This window comes from Plecotus auritus (assembly GCF_963455305.1).
Source record: "Plecotus auritus genome assembly, chromosome: X".
Taxonomy (NCBI): Eukaryota; Metazoa; Chordata; class Mammalia; order Chiroptera; family Vespertilionidae; genus Plecotus; species Plecotus auritus.
The window spans coordinates 29,317,251-29,334,180 of record NC_137784.1 but is presented as its reverse complement, the minus strand read 5'-3'; the positions used below and the strand labels follow the sequence as shown (position 1 = coordinate 29,334,180).

Below are 16,930 nucleotides of genomic sequence, written 5' to 3'. Positions count from 1 at the left end.
GAATTTGAGCTTGGGCTCACACAGGGACCACAGCAATGCTACAGGAATTTGAGCCTGCACACTCACAGAGACTGGAATCTGCTCCCTGCAATGCAATCGGGCAACCAAACCCAAATCCCACACAGGGAAGCAGTGCCACCTGACTTAGATTCTGGGCAAGTGCACATGGAAGTCTGTTTTCCTCAGCGCACACAGAAGTCTGTTTTCCGCAGCGCACATGGAAGTCTGTTTTCAACAGCGCAGGCACGCCACAGTGCTACTGTGCAACCCAGTACCCCATAGTGACTGGGACCCAGATTCTCCCAGCAAGAGGCAGCAATGAACACCACTGACTTGACTGTGTTTCTTACCATGTGCGCCTGGGATCCCTGACTCACAGCACATTAACACTAAGAGCCAGTGACTCCAATTCTTGGTGCATGCACACACGGGGACCCTGATTCTCAGTTAGAAGCCGCATGAGGCAACAGAAACACTGATACTTGATTCTTGGTACAGACACAGGGAAACTCTGACTCCTGGCACGTTCTAGGGGACTCATTTTTGGCACACGCCAACAGCAAAGTGCAGGTGGGGTCCATGATTCTAGGTGTGCACATGAGACCACACTGAATGCTGGTAGCACTGACCCTGGGCGAGCCTGGTTCCCACCAACCCACAGCAGCCAGACGTCCTAGTGTCGGAGCACTTCAATGACACTTGGGTGCTACGAAGCTCCCACGGCACACGGCCCAGGTCCACACAACTCAAAGTTTGAACCTTCTGGTGATAGAATGGGGAGACGACACAATCCCCAGAGGAAAGAAAATGAGGAGTCATCAAGAAAGGAAATTAGTGAAATTGAAGCATGCAACATGATTGAAAAAGAATTCAGAGTAATGGTCATGGAATTCATACATCGGATGGATGAGAAAATCAACAACCTATGCAAGAATCAGGAAGAAATGAAAAGTGATATAGCTACAATCAAAAACACCATGGAAAGTTTCAACAGTAGACTAGAAGAAGCAGAGGACCGAATTAGTGAGTTAGAAGATCAGGTACAGAAACAAGTCCAATCTGAACAGCAACTGGAGAAAAAAAATTAAAAAGCAGGAGGAAAGCCTAAGGGAGCTTTGGGACAACATGAAACAAAGTAACATACGTATACTAGGGCTGCCAGAAGGACAAGAAGAGCAGCAAGGATTAGAAAATCTATTTGAAGAAATAATGACAGAAACTTCCCGGATATGGGGAAGGAAAAACTTACACAAGTACAGACAGTCCCAAGCAGGATTAATCCCGAAAGACCCACACCAAGACACGTCATAATTTCAATGGCAAATATTAACGACAAAGAGAGAATCTTAAAGGCAGCAAGAGAGAGACAGAGGGTTACCTACAAAGGATCCCCCATCAGATTATCAAATGATTTCTCAGCAGAAACACATCAAGCTAGAAGGGAAGGGAAGGAGGTATACAAAGTGTTGCAAAGCAAAGGACTGAATCCAAGAATACACTATCCAGCAAGACTATCAATCAAAATTGAAGGGGAAATCAGGAGCTTCGCAGAAAAAAAACGGCTAAGGTAGGTTATCACCACTAAACCAGCAATGCAAGAAATGCTAAAGGGAATACTGTAAAAAGAAGAAATAAAAAGGTAAGAAGGAACACAGACACAAAAATAGATATGACTACAAACAAGTACCTTTCAGTAATAACTTTAAACATAAACAGACTAAATGCTCCAATCAAAAGACATCGAGTGGCTGAATGGATAAAAAAACACAACCCATATATATGCTGTCTACAAAAGACCTACCTCAGAACAAGGGACACACACAGATTGAAAGTGAAGGGATAGAAAAATATATTTCAGTCAAATGGAAATGAAAAAAAAGCTGGGGTAGATATACTTATATCTGACAAAATAGACCGCAAAGTGAAGGCCATAACAAGAGATAAGGAAGGCCAATTCATAATACTAAAGGGATCAATACAACAACAGGATATAATCCTGATAAACACATATGCACCCAATGCAGGAGCACCCAAATACATAACAAAACTCCTGGAAGATATCAAGAGAGAGAGCGACAACAATACCATCATAGTAGGAGACTTTAATACAACACTGACATCACTGGATAAATCCTGTAGACAAAAAATCAGCAAATAAACAGCAATTCTAAATGACACACTAGATAAGATGGACGTAATTGACATCTTCAGAGCATTTCACCCCAAAGCCATGGAATATGCGTTCTTCTCAAGTGCACATGGGACATTTTCAAAAATAAACCACATATTGGGTCACAAGTAAAGTCTCCCCAAATTCAAAAAGATTGAAATCATACCAAGCATCTTCTCAGACCACAATGCCATAATATTAGAAATAAACTACAATAAAAACAATCCAAAAATCTAAAACACTTGGAAGCTGAATAGCATGCTATTAAATAATGACTGGGTTACCAATGAGATCAAAGAAGAAATTAAAAACATCCTGGAAACTAATGACAATAAAAACACAACAATCCAAAATCTATGGGACACAATGAAAGCAGTCCTGAGAGGGAAGTACATAGCTCTACAGGCCTACCTCAAAAAGCAAGAAAAAATGGTAGTAAATCATCTAATTCTACAACTCAAAGAATTAGAAAGAGAACAACAAGAAAAGCCCAGAGTGAGCACAAGGAAGGAGATAATAAAGATCAGAGCAGAAATAAATGACATAGACACCAAAAAAAAAAAAAAACAAAAAACAATACCAAAGATCGATGAAACCAAGAGCTGGTTCTTTGAAAGGATAAACAAGATTGATGAACCTCTAGCCAGGCTCACCAAGAAACAAATAGAGAGGACTCAAATGAACAAAATCAGAAATGAGAGAGGTGGAATAACAACATACCCCACAGAAATACAAAGGATCGTTAAAAAATACTATGAACAACTCTACTCCAACAAACTAGAGAATGTGGAGGAAATGAACATATTCCTAGAAAAATACAACCTTCCAAAACTCAATCAGCAAGAATCTAAACATCTCAATAGGCCAATAACTATGGATGAAATTGAAGCAGTCATCAAAAAGCTCCCAGCAAACAAAAGCCCGGGGCCAGACGGCTTCACAGGAGAGTTTTACCAAACATTCAAGGAAGAACTAAAACCTGTCCTCCTCAGACTATTCCAAAAAATTCAAGAGGAAGGAACACTTCCAAGCTCAGTCTATGAAGCCAGCATCACCCTAATACCAAAACCAGATAAAGACAACACAATGAAAGAGAATTACAGGCCAATATCCCTCATGAACATAGATGCCAAAATCCTCAACAAAATTCTAGCAATTCAGATCCAGCAATACATCAGAAAGATCATACACCATGACCAAGTAGGATTTATCCCAGGGATGCAAGGATGGTACAATATCCGCAAATCAATAAACGTGATACATCACATAAACAAATTGAGAGATAAAAATCACATAATCATTTCAATTGACGCAGAAAGAGAATTTGACAAAATCCAACACCCTTTCTTGATAAAAACTCTCAGCAAGGTATGAATAGAAGGATCATACCTCAACATAATAAAAGCCATATATGAAAAATCCACAGCCAACACCATACTCAATGGACAAAAACTAAAACCATTTCCCCTAAGAACAGGAACAAGACAGGGAAGCCCACTCTCACCACTCCTGTTCAACATAGTACTGGAAGTACTAGCCATTGCAATCAGACAAGAAGAAGAAATAAAAGGCATCCAAAATGGAAAAGAAGAAGTAAAACTGTCCTTATTCACAGATGACATGATATCGAACATAGAAAACCCTAAAGATTTCATCAAAAAATTATTAGACTTAATACATGAATTTGGCAATGTAGTAGGATGCAAAATTAATGGCAAGAAATCTATGGCATTTCTTTACACCAATAGTGAACTTATAGAGAGACTAAAAAAGCAATCCCATTTACCATTGCACCAAAAAAATTAAGATACCTAGGAATAAACTTAACTAAGGGGGTAAAAGACCTATATGCAAAAAACTATAGGACACTGAAAAAAGAGATATCGGAAGACATAAACAGATGGAAGAACATACCATGTTCCTACATTGGTAGAATCAACATCATCAAAATGTCCATACTACCCAAAGCAATCTACAGATTCAATGCAATCCCCATTAAAATACCAATGGCATATCTCACAGACCTACAAGGAACTTTAAAAAATTGATCTGGAATAAAAAAAGACCCGGAATAGCTGCAGCAATCCTGAGAAAGGGGAACAAATTGGTGGGATCTCAATAACAGATATCAAGCTGTATTACAAAGCCACTGTTCTCAAAACAGCCTGGTACTGGCACAAGAACAGACATATAGACCAATGGAATAGAATAGAGAACCCAGAAATCAACGCAAAACACTATGCCCAATTAATATTTGACAAAGGAGGCATGAACATAAAATGGAGTCAAGACAGTCTCTTCAACAAATGGTGTTGGGAAAATTAGACAGATACATGCAAAAATATGAAACTAGACCACCAACGTACACCATACACAAAAATAAACTCAAAATGGATAAAGTACTTAACCATAAGACGGTAAACCATAAAAATACTAGAGGAATCCACAGGCAGCTAAATCTCAGACATATGCCGAAGGAACTTCTTCACCGATACTGCTCCTAGGGCAATGGAAACTAAAGAGAAAGCAAACAAATGGGACTACATCAAATAAAAAGCTTTTGCACAGCGAAAGAAATCATCAACAAAACAACAAGCAAGACCACTGCATCGGAGAACATATTTGCCAATGTCATCACCGATAAGTGTTTTAATCTCCAACATTTACAGGGAACTCATACAACTTAACAAAAGGAAGATAAACAATCCAATCAAAAAATGGGCAAAGGACCTAAATAGACACTTTTTGAAGGAGGACAGAAGGAAGGCCATGAGACATATGAAAACATGCTCAAAGTCAATAATTGTCCAAGAGATGCAAATCAAAACAACAATGCGGTATCATCTCACACCTGTCAGAATGGCTATCATCAACAAATCAACAAACGACAAGTGTTGGCCAGGATGCGGAGTAAAAGGAACTCTTTTGCACTGCTGGTGGGAATGCAGACTGGTGCAGCCACTGTGGAGAACAGTATGGAGTTTCCTCAAAAAAACTCAAAATGGAACTCCCATTTGACCCAGTGATTCCACTTCTAGGAATATATCCCAAGAAACTAGAAACACCAGTCAGAAAGGATATATGCATCCCTATGTTCATAGCAGCATAATTTACAATAGCTAAGATTTGGAAACAGCCTAAGTGCCCGTCAGCAGATGAGTGGATTAAAAAACAGCGGTACATCTACACAATGGAATACTATGCTACAGTAAAAAATAAGGCGTTCTCACCATTTGCAACAGCATGGGTGGAACTGGAGAGCATTATGCTAAGTGAAATAAGCCAGTCAGAGAAAGATAAATACCACCACATGATCTCACTCATTTGTGGAATATAATGAACAACATACACTGATGAACAGGGACAGATCAGATCCAGAGACAGAGGAGCATCAATCAGACTGCCAAACCTCAGAGGGAAGTTAGGTGAAGGTGGGGGAAAGGAGGAGAGATCAACCAAAGGACCTGTATGCATGAATATAAGTCTAACCAATGGACACAAACACCAGGGGAGTGAGGGCATGAGTGGGGGGGTGAGATGGGGGGGTTAATGGAGGGATGAGGACACATATGTAATACCTTAATCAATAAAGAAATTTAAAATAATAATAATAATAATAATAATAATAATAATATGAAGTGATATGAAAAAATAGCAAATAGTTTCAAAATACATAGCAGGTAACTGAAATGCATAAATGTCACAATATATATATTTATATACCGTATATGAGGCCCCTGGAACCATAAGAAATACAAAAAATACACTGTTAATAACTCATTCTTGAATTGCCCCCATTAAAAATAAAAATGCCCCCCTGTGAGGCAGTGCCCCACATTGGGAACCCCTGGTATAGACCCTTCCCTAAAACATTCTTTATTGAGACAAGCAGGGATGAGAGGCTAGTACTGAACCTCCAGGGTACACAAGATTGCTACTAGGTGCATGCTTACTACACCACTAACTTGTATCCCTTCACCTGCATTACAATAATTTCCTCAGCAAGATCCAAACACCACGGGGCATTTAATGCTCTTTGAAATGGGGTAATATATTCCTTTGATGAATCATTGCCCCTCTTCTACACTTTTTATACTCACCACTCCCTGAAAAAGCTTATAAGAATAACCTTTACAGCCACTCCCAAGCAAACAATTCTGTTGAGAGACCACCAAGGTAATTTGTATAAATGAATGCTTTATTAGACATACAACATGAAAACTTCATACATACTAAAGATTTTAACCTATTGTTCATGTATCAAATGCAGGTATGTTTTTAATTATACAGTAGAGGCCTGGTGCACAAAATTCGTGCACGGGTAGGGTCCCTAGTCCTGGCTGGCGATCAGGGCCGATCAAGTTCCCCGCCTCCCCACCTCCTCCTTCCCTTGCTTCCTCAGTGCCCTGCCACAGCCACCGCTGGTCGCCTGTCATGTTCCACGCCGCCCCCTGATGGCAGCACACATCATAGGGAGCGATCGAACTCCCAGTCTCCCGGTTGAACTCCCGAGGGGTCAATTTGCATATTAGCCTTTTATTATATAGGAGGATAGTCCTATAAACAGACATTCTCATAAGATGCTGTCTGCTTCATAAATTGGTATAACTATTTGAAGCTATCATAACTTTAAACATAAATTCCCTTAATTAAACATTTCTACTTCTAGGAATTTGTCACACCAATAAATTCAAATAAATGGCCAAGAGAGTATAGTACTAAATATAAAATGTGTGCCTCAAAGCTCTGATTATTTAGAAAGGTAATGACCGAAATGGAAAACTAAATTTCCCTCTGGGTCATTTATTAGAAAGGGGAAATGAATATTACATTTTCATTAATTGTCTTCATGTATTTGGGCTAATGTGGTAGTTAATAATATTTTATTAATGGTTTGGTTACCTTTGAATACACCACGTTTCCAAGAGCTTATGTGTAGAATATATGGAATTACACTACCAGGTTCTATGGTGATGCTTTGCTGTCCCCACACTATGGGAACATTTGAAGATACCTGGAAAACAGAGTTCAAAATCAAGAACTATATGTCAACATTTATATGAAATCAATGTAACAAGCTAAAGCATAGAAGAAAATGAAGTATAATTTAAATACTTCCATTAAAACTGTTTACTTTTAAATAAAAGGCAAGCCCCCAAACTGCTACATACAGTAGAAGAAAAATCTGAAACCTATGAAAAAATAGAACGAAGAAGGTTCTTGCAAAAAGAGCGACGTTTATTTTCTGTTGCTACTTGTAGCAAGATCATTGATGCTTAGACAATCTGAGTATCTTTTATAGGCAATGCTCCATTTTCTCGATGTAATTTTAATGTACAAATGATGAACCATTTCAATTAATTTCTACATCAATATTAACAAAGTATAAAAAGGATATTTAAGCAACATTTGACCACAACTCTGGTTAAACCCAACTTTCAGCCTACTTAGTATTTATATCTCGCCACCCCCACTGCCCTGGCAAACACTATTCTATTTTATGCCTCTATAAATTTGCATATTCTGGACAATCCATAGGAAAGAAATCATATAATATGTGGTCTTTTGTGACTGTCTTTTTTCTCTTAGCATAATCTTTCCAAGGTTCATTTACATTGTGACATATATCAATACATCATTTTTTTATGGATGAATAGTATTGAATTACATATATGATATGAAACATTTTGTATACCCATTCATAAGTTGATGAAATTTTGGGCTGTTTCTATTTTTGTCTAATTGGGACAATGCTGTTCTGAAAACATATACAAGTTTTTGAATAGACATAGATTTTCATTTCTCATGGGCATACAATTTGGAGTGGAATTGCTCAGGCAAATGATAACTCAATATTTAACCTTTTAAGCTACTGTCTTCCAAAACTGTTTTCCAAAATGGCTGTAATTTCTGACTAGCAATGTGTGATGGTTCCTATTTTTCTACATCTGTCAGTTTTTATTGTCTGTCATTTTAATTATAGTCATCCTAATGAGTGCAAAGTGGCATCTTATTGTGATTTTAATTTTTATTTCCTTAATGACTAATAATGTGGAATATCTTTTTACCTACCTATTGCTCATTTGCATCTCCTCTTTGGAGAAAAGTCTATTCAAATTATTTGCACATTTTAAAAATTGCGTTGTTTGTCATTTTACTTTTGTGCTGTTAGATATCTTTACATACTCCAGAAATGAGGCCCTTCTCAGATAGATGGCTTGTAGATATTTTCTCTCATTTACTGGTTGGATTTTTCACTTTCTTCAAGGTATCATTTGTGTTTTATATAAGGTACAATAGCCATTTTCTAACATTCTAATTTTGAAGTCCAATTTATTTAGTGTATTGTCACTTGTGTTTTTGGTGTCATATCTAAAAAGTAATTGCCTACCTGAAGGTCATGAATATTTATTGCTATGTTTTCTTCTTTGATTTTTAGTTATATTTACTAAATTTTGGTCTATAATCCATTTTGAGTTTACTTTTGTACATGGTATGAGTTAGGGGTCCAAATTAAGTCTTTTGTGTGTGACTATGCAGTTGTCTCAGCCCCATTTTTAAAAAAACACTATTCTGTTTCATTGAATTCTCTTGGTATCTGTCAAAAATTCAATTAACCATTATTTTAAGGGTTTATTTCTGGACATTCTATTCTATTCCAATTATCTATATGTCTACTTTATGTCAGTACCACATAATCCTTAATATTAAAGTTTTGTAGTTAAGGGCTTGTATGTTTTAAAATCAGGAAGTATGAATCATCCAATTTTTTCCTTATTTCACAAGATTGCTTTGTCTATTCTGTGTCCATTGTATATCTATATGAATTTTAGGATTACCCTGTCAAATTCTGCAAAAATGTCAGTTGGGATTTTGATATGGTGTTGAATATGTAAATAAATTTAGATAATATTGCCATCACAACAATATTAAGTTTTCTGATCCATGAGCATAGGATATATATTTCTATTTATTGGAAATATCTTTAATATCATTCCATAATATTTTGTAGTTTTCAGTATACATGTCTTGCCCTTCTTTTGTTAAGCTTGTTCCTAAGCATTTTATTATTTTTGATGCTATTGTAAATGATTATTAATTTCAGTTGGTCAACAGTATAGAAGCATGGAACAGACTGTGGAATCTCAGAGGGAAGGCAGGGGGTGGAGTGGGTGGGTAGGAAGAGATCAACCAAAGAACTGGTATGCATATATGCATAACCCATGGACACAGACAATAGGGTGGTGGAAGCCTGGGGTGGGGTGGGGTCAGGGGTGAGGGTGGGCTAGATGGGGTCATGGGAGAAAAAAGGGGACATATGTAGTACTTTAAACAATAAAGATTTAAAAAATTTTTTACTTTGGATTGTTCACTGCCAATTTATAGAAATTGTTGTTTTTATATTTGATATTATATCTTGTAAATCTTCTAAACTCATGTATTAGTTTTGAGATCATAATTAGTAAATTTCTTATAATTTTCTATTTACACTGAGTGGCCAGATTATTATTATATCTGAACGCATAATAATCTGGTCACCCAGTGTACTTATGTATAAGGGAAAGCTTGCAAATCTTGATATGTCAAGGGACCAGGAGATAGTGGCCCCAGCCTCTGGCTAGTAGTCCTCTGCTTCTTTCTAACTACCCACAATGCAGTTCTTATACATGGAAAAACCTTATTTTAAAATCCCAACTCTGTGGTCAGTCTACACTGAGTGGCCAGATTATTATGCATTCAGAGATCATAATAATCTGGCCACTCAGTGTATAAGATCGTGATATCTACAAACAGATATTGTATGATTTCTTCCTTTTCTATGTAGATGCCTTTTATTTCTTATTCTTAACTAATTGCACTAGGTACGATCTTCTAGTACAATGTTCAATAGAAGGTTCAAGACTGGAAATCCTTACCTTGTTCCTGAGCATAGGGAAAAAATCATTGAATACTTTTTCATTAAGCACGATGTAAGTTGGGGGACTTTCATAGATGCCCTTTAGCATGTCTCAAGCACACAGAATATTTTCCAGAACAGACCATATCATAGGACATACTAGTAAACAAAGCCTCAACAAATTGCATCATACAAATATGTATTTTAACAATAATGAAACTAGATTAGAAATCAGAAATGGGAAACAATTTGGGAAATCCTTAAATAGATGGAATTTTAAACAACATAGTCCTAAATAACATGTCAAAGGAGAAATCCTAAGGGAAATTAGAAAGTATTTTGAGCCCACTTAGTGGATAATTCCTTTCTTTTATTGTACTTTTCAACTCCAGAATTTATTTTTTATAATTCTATTATTTCTTGATATTATCTATTTATTGAAACTTTTCATTAATTCTTCAGACAAGATCCCTTTTTTTAAAAAAATATATTTTATTGATATTTTACAGAGAGGAAGGGAGAGGGATAGAGAGCTGGAAACATTGATGAGAGAGAAACATCGATCAGCTGCCTACTGCACACCCCCCACTGGGGATGTGCCCGCAACCAAGGTACATGCCCTTGACCGGAATCGAACCCGGGACCCTTCAGTCCGCAGGCCAACGCTCTATCCACTGAGCCAAACCGGTTTCGGCCAGACAAGATCCCTTTAGTTCACTGAACATATTTACAAAGGTTTGTTTAAAGTACTGGTATTTGTCTACTTAGCCAACATGTGGGCCCCTTTAGAGATAGCTTCCAGTGACTGCTTATTTTCCTGTGTGTGTGTGTGTTATACTTCCCTATTTTTTTGTTTCCTTTTTCTTTGCCTCATAAATTTTATTGTTTTTTGTTGAAAAAATGTGCATTTTATATAAGGTGCTATAGCCATTTTCTAAATCAGATCACTGCTCCCCTGTTTTGTTCTTTGTTGATTTAGTGACTTTTCTGAACTAATATTGTGTTTCAGCATTCACAGTAGTGTGTACCCACTGAAGTCCCTGCTTAATTAGCTTCATGGTCAGCAATAATTTGTCACAGGTTTCTTTAAATGCTTTGAAAGAATACATCATCTGCCCTTTGTCAAGGAGCACTGTATATGTGTTGAAGCACACTTTGACCACTCAGTTATTTAAAACTGCATTAACCTTAATTTCCAGCTTACACAGTGCCTCTGTGTCAGCCAGAAATGGAAAAAATGGGATCCTCTCAGGTCTTTCCTGGGCAAGTGCACAACTCTGCACACGGATGTGGCCTGCATGTTCCCCAGGAATATGTGAATCTTTTAAATCCCCTAAGGATGTCTGATTCCCCAGATCTTCCTTTCAAGTTGTTGGCCACAACTGTTATTGCAACCTTAGGCAACTGCAATGTCAAACAATAACTGTTGAATAGTTTGGCAAATGTCCTGAGGGTATGAATATAAAAATATTAGGAAGACCTGGAACACATAATAAATATTATTAATACTTTCATGAAATATAATTTAATTAATTTAATAGGTGGTATCTTTAATTAAAGAAAGAGATTCACTAAAAATTTACACTCTATAAGTAAAATAACCATGTTCTTCAGTTTTATTTGTGGATTAAAATGATAGAAATATAAACTTTAATTATTAATATTTGTAAGAATTTGTTATGAATAGAATTCCACTTCTACATTTAATTAGATGTAGTTAATATAACATAATTACTAGTTTTAAAAGCCTACATTTTAAAAAATGCATTCATTCCGAAGAATGAAATATTAAAAACGTATAGACATTAACTCCACCATAATAACAAAATGAAATAAGCAATGTTATGAAATTACAGGTTTTTCTTTAACCTGTTTTCCTCAAATTCTTAATACAGTTTTCCTTGCTCACCAGTAAATTCTGGAAGAGGAAAAGGAGTGTTGGAAAAATATTTTTTCCTTATATTTAGTAAATCTAAGTGATCATGATATTTCCTTCCTTCTTTCCTCCACTTGATTTTTTTAAGTTTTTCTTTTTTTTTATTGATTTCAGAGAGATGAAGGAGGATGGGGAAAGAGATAGAAATACCAATGATGAGAGAGAATCATGGATCAGCTGCCTCCTGCATGCCCCCTACTGGAAATCACGGCTGCAACCCAGGCATGTGCCCTGACCTGGGATCAAACCAGTGACCTCTTGGTTCATGGGTTGATGCTCAACGACTGAGCCATACTAGTCAAGCACCTTCCCTTCTTTTTATATTTATTTATTTGTTTGTTTATATTTTAAATCTTTATTGTTGAAAGTATTACACATGTCCCCTTTTTTCTCCCACTGACCCCTTAGAGCCTGCCCCTACCCCACGACCCCACCCCAGGTCTCCACCACCCCATGTCTGTGTCCATGGGTGATTCATATATGCATACAAGTTCTTTGGTTGATTTCTTCCCACATACCCACACACCCACACACCCACACACCCACACACTCCCTCCTTCCCTCTGAGATTAGACAGTCTGTTCCATGCTTCTATATCTCTGGATCTTTTTGTTCATCAGTTTATTTTGTTCTGACTGGCTTATTTCACGTAGCATAATACACTGAGTGGTCAGATTATTATGATCTCTGAATGCATAATAATCTGGGCACTCAGCACTCAGTGTGTGTGTGAGTGTGTGTGTGTGTGTGTGTGTGTGTGTGTGTGTGTGTGTGTATTAGAGGCCTGGTGCATGAATTTGTGCATGGATGGGGTCCGGCCAGCCCGGCCAGGGGAAAGGGTCATAGGCAGTTGGCCAGCCTGCCTGCTGGTCGAACTCCTGGTCGAGGGGACAATTTGCATATTAGCCTTTTATTATATAGGATATACACTGAATGGCCAGATTATTATGCGTTCAGAGATCATAATAATCTGGCCACTCAGTGTACTCTCCAGGTCCCAGTTGGCTGTGCAGAGGCACTGCCCCAAAGTGGGAAGAAACAAAGAGATGTGTGATGACCACAGGTCACTCTGATAAGGGGAGGATAAAAGGGGCCCTATGCTCTGATTTAAGCTTAGTTGGAGACTCCAGAGTGAGAGGAGCAGTTTCAAGGTTGTGGATAGTGGCTAATTTGGAGGATCCAAATTAGAAGTGGTGGTGGCAAGGCTTGTCCTGAGTACGCCCTCCCTGCTGGGGCTCTGAGGTTGCCCTTCCTTTCTTTTCAAATGCCACCCATTATATTTATATCTGTTCATTAAACAAAACTTCCTTAAAACTATTATGTGTTTGATACTATGATTTATGATAGCTTTAAAATATAGAAAAGAGAGGCATACCTGTTTCTCACAATTTATAATATGGTAGAGAACAACAAACAGGTAAGAGTAATATGATGTATGTTTGATGGTGGAACAGGTATAAAAATGTTGTGGAAGCACATGAAATGGATCTACTCAGGTTTATGGGAATAGGTAAGGATTTTTGGAAAAAGTGGCATCTAGGACTTGCTCCAGACAATGAAAAGGAGTTACACAAACACAGAGAAATGGGAGATGTGAAGTTGGAGTGAAATTTCTAGCTGGTAGCAAAAGGAAATATTGTATACAAAGGCCTAAGTATAGCTGCAGCCCAAATTGGCCAGAGATGAACCTGAGCAGATAAGCGTCTGAAGGATGGTAAATGCCACTTTGAGAAGTATGTACTCCATCCTGAAGGTAAGAAGAGTTTTAGCAGGGGAGTGACAAAATGAGATTTTTGTTCACAATATTCCCTCCATTTTCAATCCAGCAAGGAAGGAAGAAGAAAACCAAAGCACATATTTTTCAAGATCATAAAAAAGCAGAAGGTGAACTCAGAGAATTTCTAAACTTGGCAGTATTCTCTAAAACTGAATTCAGGCAACTGGGATAGATAGCTATTTGAAGCTTCTTGTAAGGATTCTATTGGGCACACAACAATTTGTAGATAAATATATGAGAGGAAAGTGGAAAGTTGTGTTTTGGGATTGGTTGAAATAAATCAAGCAAAGGGGGCTAAGTGCAAAACTTCAAGACTACATTATAAAATTTCCCAAAGCCTCCTAATATTTAAATAAAAAAGGGGGGGGGATAGTAGAAGAATATCATGTAAGGAAAAATATCCTGTAAGTAAATTACATCTAGAAAATTTTTACTTTAGAAAATTAACTTTCATTTGAAATGCTAACAGCAAGACACCCATGAAAAACACACATGGTGTCAAAACAAGCCAAAGGAAAATCGTTTGGGCAAAAAATGAAAAAGGATCCCAAGTCAAATTTATAGAAAAGATTCCTTTATTAACTTTTGGTCAAGAATATGTTTGTATATTTTCCAAGACCATGTGGATTCCTGCAACAGAGAGGAATTGACAGGACTGCTCCAGCCATGAAGACAGAAGAGAAACAGTCCAGAGATGGAAGATGCTGACGACGCCTTGCCATACTAGCAGTCAGCAGCTGTGCATCTCTGCAGGTTGCCCAGAACCAAACTAGAGAGGGTCGGACCTGCATTACCACCATCTGTCCACCATCCAGAACTGAAATATCATTGCTGACATGTACACATAAGGAACTGTTTGACATTGAAATTGGGACTCAAAAGAACTGTTGGCCCAGAAAGAAACTCACTACAGACTGATTCATTTGCTTCTCAGCATAACCATTATTGCTTGTCTCATTTTCAGTTCTTATAAGTGTATTTCTAGTATCACTTGATCTCACTCATCTAGGAGAAATAATTAACAACATAAACTGATGAACAAAAACAGACCCGGAGACGGGGAAGCATCGATCAGACTGCCAAACCTCAGAGGGAAGGTAGGGGAGGGTGGGGGTAAGGGGGAGAGATCAACCAAAGGACTTGTATGCATGCATGTAAGCCTAACCAGTGATCACGGATAACAGGGGGGTGGGGGCATGAGTGGGGAGGGGTTTGGGATGGGAATGGGAGGATGAGGACAAATATGTGATACGTTAATCAATAAAGAAATTTAAAAAAATAAAGATGTAAACAATTATGCATTTCTTCACATTCCCACTATTACTCACACTAGTAAATGATAAAATACACTTTTGTAAATCTATTATTTTTATTGATTTCAGAGAAGAAAGGAGAGGGAGAGAGAGATAGAAACATCAATGATGACAGAAAATCATTGACTGGCTACCTCCCGCACCTGCAACCTGGGCATATGCCCTGGGCGGGAATTGAACCATAAACCTCCTGGTTCATAGGTCGACGCTCACCCACTGAGTGATGCCAGCCTGGCTAGAATACACTTTTGAAATGTTGTGCTAACAGGTTTCACGTTAAAATTTCAAAAGCTGTTTAAAAATTCTTTTGAAAATACCTTTTCTTACCATGTACAATTTCTTCAAGTGAAAATACACATGATGCAAATAAGTAGATTTTAATATGTCTTATGATTATATATTAACACTTAGAAATAAAATTTGTTTGGTACTAATTCAGCTTAATAATTTCATTCACATTTAATAGCTGTTAGACTAATATAAAGTAGAATTTTAAGCATTCTTTGTGTGTCATTGCTTCACCTAGTTAAATAAAATTAAATATTTTAAAAATTTCATATAATTCTATATACTCATTCTGAAAATACTTTTATACCAAAAAGTCTTACCTTAAATGTTACGATGTTCTTTGTATAATTGGGCACCATTATGGTTCTATCTTCTGGGACCCCCACCTGACAGTGTGCAATGATGCATTCCATGGCCACGGGTCTTCTACCAATCCCTTTCATGGCAAAGACATGCTCCATACCATCTATTTTATTTTGTACAGTAAGTTTACCCTGTGACAAATCAAGAAAATTTCAGCTCCACAGGAGTCACATTTGGATGCCAAACAGCCTCTACTATCCTATTACTCTTGAGTCTGATAAATAAAATGAGCATTCAAGGTCAGCCATAGAGTCTTGCAGTTTATGTACAAATATCTCTACTGAACGAGTAAGATGAAATACCTGTGAAAACCTCATTATTTCTCTTTACTTTCTCTAAATACAGAGTTTATACAGGTATTCTCTTATATAGCAAATATGTGCATGCTTATATCCTTGTCAAAGAAATATGTCTTCAGAAAATAATTTCTAAAATACCAACTTGCTTAATGAATAAAAACAATAGGAACAATGATTTTACTTTGTTTAGTGTGTTATGTAAATGTAATATAGGCATAAGAATTGGCAGGCAATGGCATTGCACTTTTCAGAATGTTTATGCCTCAAGTTAAAATAATTATTCAGGCAGAGTGAACTCTAATGATCAAATTAATGAAAATATAACTTTTCTGCAAAAAGATTTACTGTAAATGATATAGGTTAATATCATACATTGTTTTATTGACACATTAATACTAGGTAAAAATTATCAATGAGTTCATACCATAACCTCACATTCCAAATGAGGTTTGAATGTGAGAGGATATTGTGCTGTTTCACCTGATTTGACAGAGAAATCAGGAGGTCCATAAAAACACTCTCCTTCTATAATCACGTGACATCTCCAGTCATTCATTGTTCTATTCGTCTAAAGCATAAAAAGGGTAGATAAATATCAGAAAGATGATATTTATAAAGTAGAATGACATATTAATTCGTGGTGCTTTTCATAAAATTATATATTGTATTTTTAACTGTATTTCTTAAGAATCGCCATTTGAAAGTCATATTTGTTAAGAACAACTATGAAAAATGTTAATATAAGGCACAAGAAGTCTTTTCATAGCTATTCTTAAATATGTCCTTTCAATGTCATACAGGAGCATTGCCTAACAGGTTGATCCATGGATTATTTAATAGCTAAAGGAATATTCATTTGTTTGACTTACTAATTGTTTAAATGATAG

At 37.0% G+C, this 16,930-nt stretch overlaps 1 protein-coding gene across 1 annotated transcript in view; it reads right to left on the bottom strand.

Annotated features, from left to right (window-relative positions):
• The window catches only part of CFAP47 (cilia and flagella associated protein 47), a gene marked incomplete at both ends in the record, with an annotated part of 517,322 nt that overhangs the window by 131,904 nt on the left and 368,488 nt on the right, over positions 1–16,930 (bottom strand). The window contains 3 exons of the mRNA XM_080652339.1: positions 7,073–7,184; positions 15,702–15,875; positions 16,468–16,611. Of these exons, the coding sequence (XP_080508465.1) occupies positions 7,073–7,184; positions 15,702–15,875; positions 16,468–16,611 (430 nt within the window). The remainder of the gene's footprint in view (positions 1–7,072; positions 7,185–15,701; positions 15,876–16,467; positions 16,612–16,930) is intronic.